Source organism: Leptosomus discolor, chromosome 4, assembly GCF_034619465.1.
Source record: "Leptosomus discolor isolate bLepDis1 chromosome 4, bLepDis1.hap2, whole genome shotgun sequence".
Classification (NCBI taxonomy): domain Eukaryota; kingdom Metazoa; phylum Chordata; class Aves; order Leptosomiformes; family Leptosomidae; genus Leptosomus; species Leptosomus discolor.
This window is the reverse complement of record NC_141394.1, coordinates 7,735,705-7,751,835: the sequence shown is the minus strand read 5'-3', so window position 1 is coordinate 7,751,835 and position 16,131 is coordinate 7,735,705. Positions and strand designations below refer to the sequence as shown.

General features: G+C 37.4%; 1 protein-coding gene across 1 annotated transcript in view; it reads left to right on the top strand.

The window, feature by feature from the left end:
- Positions 1-16,131, top strand: part of LOC104353757 (bifunctional heparan sulfate N-deacetylase/N-sulfotransferase 3) — a 62,776-nt gene that overhangs the window by 27,924 nt on the left and 18,721 nt on the right. Inside the window, exons 4-5 of the mRNA XM_009960449.2 lie at positions 2,862-3,047; positions 5,737-5,865. Coding sequence (XP_009958751.2) covers positions 2,862-3,047; positions 5,737-5,865 — 315 coding nt within the window. The remainder of the gene's footprint in view (positions 1-2,861; positions 3,048-5,736; positions 5,866-16,131) is intronic.

Here is a 16,131-nt window from a genome sequence, read left to right as displayed (position 1 = left end):
TACTTGTTATTTGTCTGAAGAAATGATGTAAGGACAATGTAAGGACATAAAGAACTGTTAGATCAGAATATCTCAGCAAATATAACTCATAGCCTAATTTTACTTCTCTCTTCAAAATACACTGTTTGCTCTTTAGCTGGCAGGTGATGACTTTGTTCCTTGAAAGAGCCAGGGGATTTGAAATACCAGAACACTTATGGTCGTGTGTCAGTGGGTGTAGGAGGAAAGTATAGACCTAGAATATCAAGCAATTAAAATTTGTGTTTGAAAACTTTGCTTTTAAGTAGGGTATATGCTTTATTTTGACCAAAGGTTTCACCAAGTTTACTGTAAAGTAAGTACAGCTGTACTTATACTGAGTACAGGCCAACTCGATTTTACTGTTTCTATTAAAGACAGCATTTCAGCAGAAGTTAGAATCATGAAAATTTTTAAATCCTGTGTCCAAAATTCCCTTTTTTCTATGATTCTATGTTCTGTTGCAAGCTCCACTGGAATAAACTAGTTCTTGTAGTTCTGGTGTTGCTTAGGACATCCTCTGGGATTAGTCTACAGTATGTAACCGTTGAAGTATGTTATTAGAGTAATTCATGTTCAACCCTGTTGTAGGTAACTTCATCAGTTTCTCTTTTTCTCACTGCTTTCAATGCTCTTAATACTTACAGATACCTTACATTAAATTTTTTTCATGTCTGAAGCTGTGTATAGACATACAGACATGAAGCTACTCATTATGTTTCATTTGCTTAAAGCATTTAAATTAATAACAAAGATAAGTATCCTGCTTTTTAGAAAGAGACTGAAATTGCTGATGCCTCATGCATTATCAAACTGAATATGTATATTGTGTGTGAAATGCTCCACTTGGGAATTACAGTCACTAAGAAATAATGGAGACACTGATACATTGAAGATGATAGGCTCATAATTAGAATGAAAGATTTAAATTACATATTTATTACTGCATATTGTAAAACTTGAGGGAAAAACCCTTAAAAAATCAGACATTTGTTTATAGCTGAATGAAGGAGATTAAATGGGACATTAGAGATTGCAATTTCTTACATGTTCTGTAAAGATTTTTCTTTCTGATGTTTATGCATGCTTAAGGGAAGTGGAAAAGATTAAAGGAAGAGGAATTGAAATATCTGTGATGGAATTAAATAGTGTAAAGCTGTGGAACTGATGGCATATCCATTCTTTATCTCCCCATGCAGTAAAACTAATAGGCTACATCTTACTCATTCCTACTTTGGCAGATTACACATAGGGCACCCCAGCTGTAAACCAGCAGATGATGAGCTCCCTGGGTGCAGTGGGTTTGCTGATGGAGTGCTTGGATCTTACCCAGGAGCGGTACAGCCTTACAAGAATTCCAAAAGCTGCACCAGCCACAGGGTGGTAAATCTTACGCCCTATTATGTGTGCCATAAATTGCTAAAGGGAAATAATAATTTCACCAGTTTTTTAAATATAGAAAAATTAGGGTTATCAACTATGATTAAATCAAACCTGTCTGTTAGACATGCCATTACAGTAGGTTTGAAGTAGCCCTTCAATGAGGGAAAAATCACTTTCTTCCCTTGCAGGCTTCACATCTTTGAAGTCTTACTTCTCCTCTTCTTCCAGAGCAGAAGCAAATGCTGCTTTTTGTGAGTTTGTTTTCTTTTGAGCTGTTAGTAGTCATATTTAAATTATAACAGATACCCCCAATATTGAATCCTGACTATTTAAGCTTTTCAAGTCCAGTACATTAGCTTTCCTACAGTAGTCCAGTCCTCCTTCAGGAAAGATGAAGAAAGATGATTTTACTAAGGTCACGCGCCCTTTTTTCTTTGGGATAAGGCTTACAGAGTTTTTCATATTCCTCACTAACTATTTTATTCAAAGGAAGAGACCCAGTATCAACCAACTCTTACCTTTGCACAAAAAGTATGATAGAAACTGTGGTAAAGATGGCCATGCATATACAAACAGACGCAGAGGTGGTGCAAAGGCAGTTTTCCTAAATCATTGCAACACAAGGACATCTTATGGACATTGTATTCTGCTAATCAGACTATGAAAGAACTGTCTGCTATATACTGTTCCTTTGAAAAGTAGCCTGAAAGAAGGGAGAAAAGGTGTCAAAATTTGTTAAGAGTATGTTGGAAACCAGAAGCTGGAAAGAAATGGTATCGACTGACTTGACGGTAATACCAGCAAGGTCAGTGTGTGAAGAAGATAAATAACAGGAGTCTGCGAAGATAGCAAGATGTACTACAAAAGGGGTTAGCCTACAACATCTGCCTGTTATCCTCAGAATTTTACAAGCAGTTATCTTTTCTCAGTTTTTAAAATGGCGCTGAAATGGTTTAAGCTGGTTTTTGAACATGGTTTTATGTTTCAAGTGGAGTAGAGGGGAAATGCGATGACTGTCTGTGAAATTCAGCTAACAATCCAAGTAATTCTGTATGGACATGCAGTGGAAAACATACTGCCAAATGCTACCTGTTGTGTTTGAATATGTGCCAGTAATTTTCTCTCTGAATTCTTAGTTTGTGAGCAAATTCTTTGCAAGAACTTGAAAGAGTGCAGCTTTCTGTTCAATGTAGATTGAAGAAATCAACAAAAAAACAGCTATATCACTCTTCCTTACATACTCATAAAAATATTTATTAAAAAGGCTTTTGTATTAAAATCCTGCGTTTCATCTTCACCATGCTGCCTTCCGTCTCCCTTACATATCAGCTTATTTTGGTATCACTATTATTTGCATTTCAGACCCGTTCTTGATCTCTCACAAACAAAGGATTTGAGAAATGCCAAAACATCAAGTTTCTTAAATTTTTGAAAGCAGTCATTGTTCTGTTATGTTTTAGGAGCATGGTATTCCAACTGATTTGGGCTATGCAGTGGCTCCACACCATTCTGGAGTCTATCCAGTACATGTTCAACTTTATGATGCCTGGAAAAAGGTCTGGAATATCAGAGTTACCAGCACAGAAGAATACCCACATCTGAAGCCTGCAAGGTATAGACGAGGCTTCATCCACAAAAATATCATGGTGAGTTGTATTTATGGTGTTCGTATTACAACCACTCTACCATTTTAGGAACAATTTATTTTTAAGTGGAAAGGCATGGTATCCTGAAAGTTCACATTGTGAGAAGCACATATTGCTATGCATAAGTAGCAAGATATATTTGATAGTATCGTGTTAATTAAAATCAGTCTGTTGCTGATGATGTTACTGCTGATGAAGGTGGCCTCCAGGCACCCCGCTGTTAGCAGTTAACAGGCTGTTAACTGTTCTAGTCCTACTGTTAATATTGGTTCAGAGATCTCAAGGAAAAAGTCCATTTTGCATCTTTTAACAGAATATTATGGGTTAGGTTTCTGACAGGTTTTAAATTTGCATAGTACCATTAACTGCAAAAGAGTTTTGCTAGTTTATGCCATCTGAAAATCTGGATCTTGGTGCAGAATTTTTTTTTTCCTTCCATTTGAATGGTGCACAGTTGCCCTCGTTTTGCTTCCTGCCATACAGGAACGTGAAACGTGCTTTGCACTGTGGCTTAACCCCACAGCTAGGCTTTGAGCCCGGGCGATCAGTCTGGATGCAAGGAGCAAACATTTGGAAGGCTGGAGGGAAGGAAGACACGCACACATACCCCACGCCCTTTCCAGGCTATGAAACTGCTCTGTTGAAGCAGCCACAAGTCAAGTCACTGAATTTTTCTGTATTGCATAATTCACGGCGTTGTTCACTGACAGCAGTGTTTGCCAAAAGGGGTTACACACAACTGACATGGGAGGTGTTAGGCTAATACCATCTGGTCACTGGGGCGTAGGCTATTTCTGCTTCACATATTGTCATTATCATCTGAGAAGTGTTTCAAAACAACTTTCCAAAATACTTGATGGTATGTTCTCAACTAAGTTTCTTTTGGAGCATGTAGGAGAGCAGTGAATGGGAAAGATCCTGGTGTGTGTACCATGTTATAGCTCTGGCTGCAACAAGCGGTTTTGGAGGGTCAAGTGCCTTAGCGCAAGACTGCCACTTAGCTTATAACAGATTTCTGGTATTGTCCTCAAGTTACCATGGATACCACTTTGCTAAGCAAAATAATAATATTTAAGTTTTGGGTTGGTTTTGGATGAAGCAAACTAAAATGATCTCCAGATATCCAGGAAAAAAATTGACACCATATGAATTTGAGCTACAGTTCATTATCCTCAAAGCAATAGCTGCGTGTAAAATAATGGGTTTGTGGATATGCTCAGGGGGCGTGAAGCATTTGAGGAAGAGTGATTGACTCCTCAGAATCTGCAAAAATCTCTTTCATAAATTTTTGTAAAAACATGTCATTTGAAGACATATAATGAGATTTAATTCAAGGACACTGGGGCCGAAAACCTATTTCCAAGAACAGTCGTATAAAACCACCTGTTTTGGGAGTCTCAAGCTTTCAGTTCTCCAGGGCAAATGCATTAATATTTTACATCTGCAGGCTTATAGTGATGAATACATTTGGTAATAAAATCGTTGTGTAAGATTTGCCAGAGCATTTCCCATCCAGTACAGCTTCATTCCCTGCCTCTGTGAAGAATTGTTCTCATATTTCATCAGTGTAACTGAAAGGTTTTCAAAAAGCATATGTGTGTTTATAGCAAATGTATGAATTCCATACATTTTCTGACAACACAGAATTTACAATCTGTGGTTGCAGTATCCTGTGCGTTACAAAAAAGATGTTGAGAAATGAAACTCCAAGAAATAAAGAATATCTACAAAACCACAGTCTGTGTCAAGTAAGGGATTTGTATGCTTTAAAAATTTAAGCTATCATACAGTAAATGTTCTGAATTGGACTAAAATTCTTGAGAACCATCCCATTACACATGAAAATCAATACCCAGCTGTTGATTTTCCATTAAAAATAGACATCATTGAAATACTCTCCAGCAAATTATTTTCTGAAGTTGATAGAAAATATTTTGAAGTTCTACTGGAAAACTTAACTGCATTTATTAGTTCTTCTTATTCAAAAGACTTGTTCTTTGCATGTTTTTAAAAATTCTTTTGTTTATGCTACTTTTTATTGCAATTGGTCTTACAAAACTAGCACAGTTGAATGAGAAGTAAATCTTTCTTATAACGTGAGAATTATTGACAGAATCGATCGTATGTCAGCGTAGAATTATTATTGGTCGTGATGCCTAAGCTAAAAAAAAAAAAAGAAATTTGACTTTCAAATTCCAGTTTAAATTTACAACAAAGCCATCATTCAAATGAAAAGAGGAACTGATTAATACAGTATAGACAGATAATATTTCAAATTCTTTTAAAATATTAGAAATCTTTGACAAGACTTCAAATACTTAATTTTAGGACCAGATATTATGGACAAAATTAGTTTGAGGAGGTTGCTGAATTGTGACTTAGTGACTGAGATCAGTCTCCAGGGTCAAACAAAATGTGACAAGTTTTTGGACGTTATGATTTCACTGATAATAAAAATCTTGATTCTTTCAGTACTATTTATACATCTGCCAGTGTATTAATTCAACTAGATCGTTAATTGACTTCTGGTCAAGTTGTGATGCCGAATCTACCCAGCAATTAGCACAAAGGAGCATTATCAGTTTTGTGTTACTTTTCTGGCATTTATTATCTCATTAAAAGTATAACCATTTTTGGTTTGTGAATTTCTCTTAAGCCTTTTTTTTTTTTTTTTTTTGAATAAATTCAGGTGCTTCCAAGACAAACTTGTGGCTTATTCACCCACACAATTTTTTATAAAGAGTATCCTGGAGGCCCAAAGGAACTAGATAAAAGTATTCAAGGAGGAGAGTTGTTCTTCACAGTGGTTCTCAATCCAGTAAGTACAGTGTAATTTTGAAATGTTTTTTTAAAAAATTAGTTAAAGGAAAAGTTACTGAATGCTTCAAGGCTAATCAGCTGGGTCTCCCAAATAGTAATGACTGGTCACAGTGAGCTCTTCTGCTTTTTCAGTTGTTAATTTAAGATCTAATATTATGTATGTTCTGTTAGTTGTACGAAGATAATCTCTGCTTTTTTTTGACAACTCTTTTGTTAGTAATGAAGTAGTAGCAACCTTTCTTTGTTTTTCTTTACTTTTGCATGAAATAAGAACCCTAAGATTTAATTTTTAAAAGAACTCAAGCGTTAAGAACTGAAATTACTGTGAGACGAGTACTTCAGGGGAAGTCAATTTTCCTGCCCTGCCAAATTCATAATCAGAAATGTTGAGAGCACTGGTTTGGGAAAGTTGCAAGCAAGGAGTGCTTGCGCATAAATCTGTTTTGAGAATTTTCAGTTGCTGATTCATAATAGCTTCAAAGAAAAGATCCAAGTAAATGAACCACAGTCTTAATACATCTGCTTAACCTTTCATTTGTCTTTAATGGAAGAATAGACAGCAAACGAGGCTATGGAACTGCAGAATACTGACAGAAGGGAACAGTATAGTACTTCAAAATGGAATGGGATTAGGTCAGTTGCATCAAAACTGAGCTTTTAGGTGAGATTTTTACCTGAAGTCCAAATGAAACATATAAATAAAAATTAACCAGCTTTATACAAATGTAATCACTAAGACTCATTTTTTCAGAACACCTAAGGGAACACAAGATATTTCCACTCAAATCCTTTGGAATAATAGCCTATATATTTTTGTGCCCCTTTTAATTTTCCATCATTTAATGGAAGTCCAAAGGGAGAAAGCTTCTGTCAGCTTCAGCAATTTATATGCAGGTCTGTTTTTCAAGCCTCAAATTCTTTCAGGCTATGGTTTTGGTTCTTTGAGAGCAGTTACTGTGGTTTGTTCTCCTATTTCATGTTCACGTAACAGAATTGGGAAATAAAAACTTCACTTCCTCAGCACACATGTGGTCTCACTTCTAGAGGATGGCAGTAGTCCCAGTCCTAACTTTAATGATATGTATTATTTCAGGCACAGCATGTTAACAGAGGTGAGACCTCAGAAATTCCTTGGATGGAGGGTATTGGTACCATAGGAATGTTTTGGCAACATACGGATTTTAACTAAGAGTTACTAGCTTAACAAATGAGACTTAGAGGAAGACATAAAGTAACAACATTTTGTGTCAGGACAAACTGTATTCCATATTGAAACGCAGCCATAACTTAGCCAAAAACTATTTTAACTACTTGTCTTACAACAGTAGTAAAATCATACAAGTTTGATCATGCCTGCCTAACATCATTGCATGTCAGTACAGTAATGTCTTTTTATATACGACAATTGGATCTTCAATTTATGCATTGCAATGTAGACTGTATGATCACCTAGTTCTGAGAAAGATGATAGCCCCAATACAATACAGGCTAAAAGAAGAGAAGTTAAATGCACTGTCTTCTAAATACAGCTGTAAATTAATATCAGACCAAAATTTTCCCAAGACAAATTGTTGCAATCCTGGTAAGGAGTGCCTTTGAAAAGAGGATACGCCTGGTTTAAAATATCTGCTTATAAAGAATTTCTAAAGTTCTAAGCATTAGCCTGGCATGTAATCAATTTAAAGATTAGGGTTCGCATCTTTGTGTTTTCTAAGTATTACATGTATTTATGCCATGATTTGCACGTTGGAGTTGGGCAAAGATTAGGTATTAAAATGAAAACTAAGTAGCTTTAGGAATTTGTCTAATAATGAAGTGGCATTTCGAATTTCATAAACTTTTCTGTGTTTTCATTAAAATTGCTGGAATTTCTTAATGTGAAACATCCAGCTTTTCAGAGGATGCAAAAATTCTCTTACGAGGCATTTTCTAGGTATTATTTTTCGCCCATGAAAAACTGTTAAGAAGAAACATTACCTAGGAATCGTTACAATATCAGATAAATAATATTCTCAACAATGAGTACATAAATAGTTCAATTTCCAAAAATGGAAAATGTGGGTGTAAATTAAATTTAAATCTTAACAAAGGCCTTCATTACATTTCCTCATTTAATTTGGATGACTGAGCTTAAATGAATATAGTTTCTGAAGTGTAAGTTCATAGGCTGAGGCTTTAGAAACTAAGCACCCTTCAGTGAAATGAATGTACCTAAGAATAACGCCCAAAATTTCTCTGTGGTTTGGCTGCGTAATGGTAGCTATTCACAAGAGAGGCTCCGCTTCCTTATAGCGTGCTAGATCAACCACAATCTGGAATAAACCACAAAAAACCACAGGACCATATGTACATCTGTAAGCTTTTGACATGAGAACCAGCATTATTGCCCTGTTCCCAGGGCGTTGTACAGCCAGAAGTCCCGCAGGTAAGAAAAGCATCAGGAAGTCCTGCTCTGCAGATGATCTCTGCTGGTTACATTTTATGTGGGAACTAAGAGTTGGTTTGTTGGAGTAGCTATTCTTGTGGCTGGCAAGCTGTACTTACGCGGTATGCATTTATATCCCTGCACTGGTGGTTCGATTGCGATCTGATGGTGGCTGTAAAGTGATCTTGACAGCTATGCCTGTTGTGTTCATAAGGCAGCTAGAATGCTGAAGTGCCATCGAGCTGAAAGGATCCTAAGTAGTAATATAACACGCTATCTACTCTTCCAATAATATTTTATATGCCTGTCTTCTGTTAAAGATCTTGCTGACTTCAGCGGCCCTTAGGCGAGATCGTACTATATCAGGATCTTGCACAAAATGTTTCACAGGAGAAAAAAAAAAAAAAGAAGAATCCTTCAGCAACCCTATATTATTAGTATACTGGCATTATTTTCCCCACATTATTGGTTGTATAATTGACTTAGAGGGAGGTTGTGTGACTTGCACTAATTTAGCCAGGGAATTCTGGCACACAGCTGCAAGGAAAACATGTGTTGTAGAAATCTTTAGTGATGAGTATCTCGTCCAGTCAGACAGCTCTCTGTTTTATTATTTCACATTGTTACTATTTTCCTAGCACTGTACTGACTTCAAAACATTTTAGCAAATATTTTTCCTGACAAACTTGTTAGAATCTTCAGTGACTTGAGATTCATTTGTCTCTGTCTGCGATATTCAGTGAAGTTCTTGGATTAGTCTAAGAGATTTCTGTTAAACGTCTCATAGAATGAAATTATACCAGTCTCCTAAATATGTCTTGTAAATGATGAAGGAAGTGAGCAATTAAATTTTGAGCTATATGTGATGGTGAGGTAGGTATAGACACTGCCATCAACTGTATCATTTCTTCTCATATTTGCTAGTAAATCTCTATCAATACTGATGAGACCCTATCAGTACTTCTGAACCGCTCTGGAAATAATCAGGCCTAAGAACCAAGCCAAACTAAACATAGCTGAACGGAACATGCAGTTATAGAAACTATTTGAATATATCTTTCTGTCTGCCACTGGATATTTTTCTCATCTGCAACTAGGAGCATACATCCGTGTTGCTTCTTCATGAAAATGTTTGTGCTAGTTACCAGTCTATGCCATAGCCGTTGTTTGTGTAGGTAGGTGCTGTCGAACATGTACAATAAAAAGTAAGAACTGAGACCAGAATAGTTCAAAAGCACTGATACAATAATGTTTTCTGAGACCTAAGTTACAAATTAACTTCTTTTAGCTTGCACATGTGTTGCAATAGATTTAAGTACCAAAACTTGATGAACTGAGTAACTAAGGCTATCTGTTGTTAAATTATTTGTTTGTTATGTAACAGTACTGTTCAGTCATTAAGAGGAAGATGACAAATGTCTTGGTGAGTAGCTATACATGTCAGGATAATACATATACATAAACGCTGGACACCTTTCATCTTTCCAGAAAAAGTAAACTGTGACTCGAACAGGATTCTGGCAAGGACAGCACTGCACACTGCAGCGTTTTTCTCTAATGATGTACGTGTTCTCCCATGAGACCAGCTATTAGAGATGAGCTATTAGAGCAGCTATTGTCAGATGAACACTTGAAATTCACTCACCTGCCCCATGGGGCTGCTGGAGGCTACAGAGTAAGAGGCAAACGTGTTGAACAGCTCTTGTTCTCCGTGAGGCTGCATGGGCAGCAACCTAAGTTGATGCAAGTGGTGCATTAGCTTACTCTGTGCTACACAGACAATAGGAAAATGAGTTCACTGTTCTGTGAAATTATTTGCTTATAGTAAAGCCAATTTGAAAAGGCGTTACTGTGAACAGCATGTTGTTACATCCCAGTAACAGAAGAGACAGGCTCCTATATGTGATTTGTATGTTTGGATTCCGTGGAATGTACACGAATCAGTTATCTTAACATGTGGATCTGCACGTTTTGCAGTGAAGTCAGTGGAATTTTTCCCATTTCCTTCCTATTGTCATTCCCATTAGTGGGATAATACGTAGGTATATCTGCATTCCTTACTCTTTAAGGTATTGACACACTGTGGAAGGAATAGAGTGGAAAGTAATGCAGGGTCTTGTGTAATGAAGTTCTGGAAATCCATGGTACAAGTTCATCCAGAACACGCTGTAGACTCAATCTTCTGGGCAAAGCTGAAAGTAGTTGACTGAAGAGAGAAGACTGTGAAGGAATGAGAAAGACTCTAATTTGAAGAGAAATCAAAATGATCAAGATTTATTACATTTGAAAAGAGATGAAAAACAGGAACAACTATGAAATTGCATGAAGAACCTAGACAATGAACTCCTGTTACCTGTCTTGAACCAGAAAACAGAGGATAGCCAGTTATATAAGTATCAGGATCTTCCTCCAAGGTAATGTTTTTGACATCAAGAACTTAGCAACATTTGAAATACAGAATTCAATTTGATTACATATTCATGCCTGTAGTTGTTGGTAAGACACGGATTCCATATAAACATCCATGCTGTATGTGACCTTGAAAGCAGAGAAGACTTTCACAGGGGATTGTTTTTCACACATCTCCCAGCTGTAGAATATCCTATACTTTCCTCATACATGTCTGATACCATCTGCTTTTGTAGACAGCATGCTGCATTAGATAAACAGGCCAAATACAGGACAGACCTACTAGTTTTATTCATTTCTTAATATGGAAAAGCTTACTGTTTTTTCTAAGTGCAAGGTTTCTATAATAAGAATAAAATTCATGAAGCAGATCAACAGTATGAAATTGAGTATATCTCCTCTGATTTAGATTTTATTCCTGAAATTTATTCCAATTGGTTAATCTGTTTGTTTTAATTTTCAAATGATGATGTGGAAAGGTATGTTTGGATTCTAAAATCCAAGTAATCTAGTAAACCCAGTTTTTCTTAATATAGGTCTGCAACTTGGATGAGAGACATGGTCTAAAATGATATGGTATGCTTCTCCTTTTCTGGTAGCATCAGTAAAAGTTAAGGTGTCTTACTTAGTTTAACTTTGTAGAAGGCATACATAACCTAGTCCTAAAATATCCTTTGAACTATGGAAGATACAGATCAGGAGCTTAGCTGTCCTACAAGATGAATGTTTAAGGGAAAACGACAGTACATGAAAATCTTCTATACCTTTTTTGCCCCCAAGAAAAACAAACAGAAGAGAATACAGTAATTCCATTACAGGCACTTACATGCACTTCCTTACAAGGTACTATGTGTCTACAGATCTAAAGAAAAGGGAAAATGCCCTGTGGAGAGGAATTTGGTGAAAGCCTTCAAATGGTTGACAGCCCAACAATGAAACTAATGTGTAGCCAGCTGTGTGTTCTCTGTATGGTCACAGCAGTACTGATCAAGAGGGAAGACTGTTAATGGTTTAGGCCCTGTGTCTGATTGATGTTAATATAATTGTAATCTTTGTATGCATTCAGTTCTAAGTATTGTTTTCCTCTAATTTTTACCTCTCCCAAGTTACAGTGAGTAGGGCTGTTATTAAGCTAATTGACTTGCAGCAAGGGAGAAATTATCTCCTTTAGCACTGAAAATGAGAGGATTTAGATGAGCATCAGCAGAACCTGGTGTATCTTAATGTGACCCTGAACAAGATGAATAGTAGGCTTTGGGACTACAGAGGAAAATACAAAAACAAAGGCATTGGGGCTCAAATCTTCCCTTTTTGTCTGCCCCTCTTTGAACAATCTCATATTAATCATACGGAGTGTGAGAAGCAGGAAAGGTGACAAATGTGTTGGGAAGCGCACTGATGTGCAGGTACCTCCCTGAGCTCTGATATGTGGGGTTTGTTGTTGGCATCCCGCGGTAGTGCCACTGGGAATAGCCTGGCCTCTGCAGTGAGCTGGTTCAGTTCAGCAGGCTTGGCCCACTTCATGGGTGAGTGTGAAAGGCAACAGTTTCATCTCTTGCCTGTCCTCTCATGCCTGTTTTAGGAACTCCTGGGAACTCCAACAATAGCTGGGGAGTTGCCGTGAATTGGGGCGGGGGGGAAGTCAGTTTTGCCTAGCATTTTGTTTGACTGCAGAATACAAGTATTCCTTGCCTTCCTATCTGTTCGTCAAAACACACCCATATTTTGTGGGTGGAAAAGACAAAATATAACAAAAACTAAATGAACAGGCAGCATGGAAAGGCTGTGGAACAGACAGGATTAGCTATCTCATTAAAGGTGATTCCTTGTAATAGCGTACAATAAATGCATTGAAATTGTGGGCAATAAGAAAACTTTACCCTTCTATGATTTGTCAAAATTCTCAAATGGAAGGCCTTGTACAAGAGGTTTACAGCTATTAGTGAAGCAAGTGTTTTGGGCAATGCTGCCAGTTGAGTCACAAGGGTGATGAGCAATTTACAGAGAAAGGCAAAAAAGGTTTGGGCAACAGCTGAAAATAAACTCAGGTTTCATGGCTGTAAGATTAATAATTCAGAACTACACCAAATACATAATTCTGTTTCTTCTTATAAATCTTCCCTGGTTCCATTATATATTATAATATATATATATATATTATATAGTGGAGACACTGCTATGTAAATCAAATTCAACTAGTTGGCTTGCTGTTCTTGCAAGTGGACAGATCCATGGCAGCTGTGAAGGCAGCAAGACAGCCTCAGAACAAAAAAGGGAGTTGCAAGCAGGAATCTCTCTGCAGTGGAATTGAACACAGCTTTTTTGGTCGCATACAGGTCTAAAAGGAATATCTTTCAACTATTAATAATACATATTCAAGCATAGACTGCAATCTAATTCATTATTCTATCACTTTGTTAGTCTAATGGAGTAAAACCAGCTGTTACTGAGTCTCTGAATACCTGAAACAAAACTGTTCTGAGTAACAGGGATACAATATCAGAACTGCAAACAGAGTGTGCACAAGGCCAGATTAATTGGAATATAGGTGTTCTGAGAGTTAGACATACTCTTGTGGCCTGTAAACATTTGTTCAGTAGGTAAAATATCAGCAATATACTAAATTGGTAATGCATCTGCTTCTAGTGCCTAGCAGAGGTCACATAATTAATTGTCAATCATGATTTAACTTCATTTTAAAGTGTTGTGCTTAACTTCATTGCGTTGGGAGGCCTCAACGGTGCCTTTTAATATTGTTGCACAGATTGGAGGGTGACAGTGCCCGTAACAAAAGTACATTGATGGCTGGTTTAATAGTATGAATTTATTCAAGTTGGATTGCCTGCAATGGGTTTATATATCGTAAAAAAATAAAAGATGGGCCCAGCCTGTAAGAAATGGTTATTATCAATTTTTTTCTTATACCAACTCTTCTTATTTCAGATTTAAAATGCCAAAATAATAATAAATCTTTTAACAACATCAGCATCACTGCAAGTCTCAGTCCTCCCTCTGCTTCCCTGATGCTTGCCAAAGAGGTTACAGCTAACCATTGAAAAGGGAGCTGTCTTTCTGCTCTTGGGTTATGCTCTGATCTGGACATCTTAGTGCAGCGGTCTCCAAAGTGGGATATGTGCCGCCCAGGGGGTGTGCAAGATGATCCATTTGGGTGTGGTAAGAAAATACTGGAACGTCAGTATTAGAAGTATGTAATTTATATATAAATGCAGATATGTTGCGGGAGCGTGCTCAAAAAAATTGTACTGATAGATGAGTGCAATCAAAAAAAGTTTGGAGACCACTGGCTTAGTGGACTACTGTTCTACAGGCCTTTTTATGTTCTTTTGTGCTTAATTTGTTTCACTCTGCTGTAGACAGTGCCACTTTCCTGAATTATTACTGTAATTGAAACCAAATCAAAAGGTCCTCCTGATGCGGTACACCATTATAGTCAGAAAAGGAGTATGAAGATGAGTAATAGTGAGGTGTAAGTGCAACCAATTCATCTGCAAAATGTTTGTGTAAAATGGGAGTTTCAATATGAAGCAAGGTACATTTCGTTTATCAAGAGAGTGGGAATATTTGCAGGTTGTCCAGCACAAAGATCTCCACTCTGCTGCTTTCCATCACAGCAGCTAGTCTTGCTCACCATGGATCATTTCTGTCTCAATGTAGAGAAGGTTCATCATTCACCCTTCCAGACTTTCACAGGGAGCCTGGTAAGAAAAAAAAAAGAAGTCTTTCCACTATCCTTGAATGGTTCTTCTCGTTCCTGTCTTTCTCAAAATAGAGACCCCTTGACTCCAGGGGGAAGAAGCCAGGAACACAAACACGGCACAAGCCAGCAGCTGTAAGAAGGGCTTCTCACACTTGGGAATGAAAGGGTGATGTCATTCCTTTGGGAAGCAGGCGCCTCTGGTTTTGTCAGGAAGACAACAACTGTTACCAAGACTGTAGAAGCTTAGTAGTGTCCTTACAGTGTAATTTTAATAGGTGCAGCATCCTAATACTGTTGATTTTGTAAATGAACAATTCTTTTTAAAATATCCAGCCTGCTAAAATAACATCCACTGCTAGAGCTGGGTAATTTGTTGCATTTTTTTCATTTTGCGTAAATTGTTTGTCAAGCATCTATTGTTTTCTCTGTTCTTAATACGTAAATTAGATCATGCTGGTTCATCTTTTCCTAATGCAAGTGGTTTAATAGCAGCAACTCAGTCTCAGTCTTAACTCTTAATTTGTTGACCTAGAAGCTATCGCCTCTAACTGGGAAATCTTGTAAGAAAAGATGCAGCACAGAATGGGCGTTCAAAAACATAAAAGCTGTTTCTCCTGAGTGCTTGCCCTCATTTCCCAACATCTCTGCAGTACTAGTGAGAATCCCAAATAAAATCAGGGATTGGGAAGGAGAGCAAAACAGAAATAGCCCTCTGCCCTTTCATTCTGGGGAAGAAGGCGTGCAGAAATGCTGAGGAGAAGCTGAAGAGCAGGTCATACAGCTGCCCATAAGGTTCTGTGAGAAGGCAGAGTAAAACACCTTTGCTACTCTGATCCAAAGATGAGTGGGAGCAAGAAAGGAGCTGCTGCCCAGAGGCCAGATTTAGTCCCAAACTGTCATTTAAAAAATTGTCTGCATTCCGTTTCAGTCCCCTCCTGAAAGATATTCAATCCTGTGGAGACTGTGCATTGATGTGCAACCAAGATGATAGTTTGTTTATGAGGAACAGCTAAAAAGGGTGATCCTTCTCGCACTGAGATAAACAAAATGCTGAAATGCCCTGAAAGAAATTATTTTACAAGAGGGCTGGAAATAATAAAATCAAATAAGTTCTTTTTAACTGAAAGGAAGGCTAAAATGCTTGTTACAGTAAATATAAATCCATTCACAGCTGCTTCCCTTTTGAAGAAGGAATAAAGAAATATATGATGCTCTATTTATATTTTACAGCATTTCCCAGAGGTGCAAGATTATTGAACAAATAGTGTTATTTACTAGATCTAGTCTTTTGAGATACCCACAAAAGATTCCTTTTATATCTCTTGATCTGTGGTTTTAAGAGAATAAATTTCAATAGCATAGCATGCTAACTGTTAGTTGGCACAGAAAGATTAATCATTCTCATTAGTTAGAACTTGTTTGAATGAAACAGAATGTGGTATGATAGAGCAAAGCATAGCATCATGAGTCAACATGGAAGGCAAAAAGTAATAATTATGTTTTGTCTTGGTGTGAAACTGCACACCTGCAAATGGAAGGGTAATGCTGTGAGTTGTCATCGTTCCGCACAGCTTGGAGGGAAGGCAGGGAAGTGAGTAGCACTACGCACACCATCCCCTGCAGCTGGGCCAGCGCCAAGGTGAAATCCCTCAAAATAGCACTTGCATGCATCATTTTCTCGTTGCAGCCAGGGAAAATGGAGGATCAGCTTA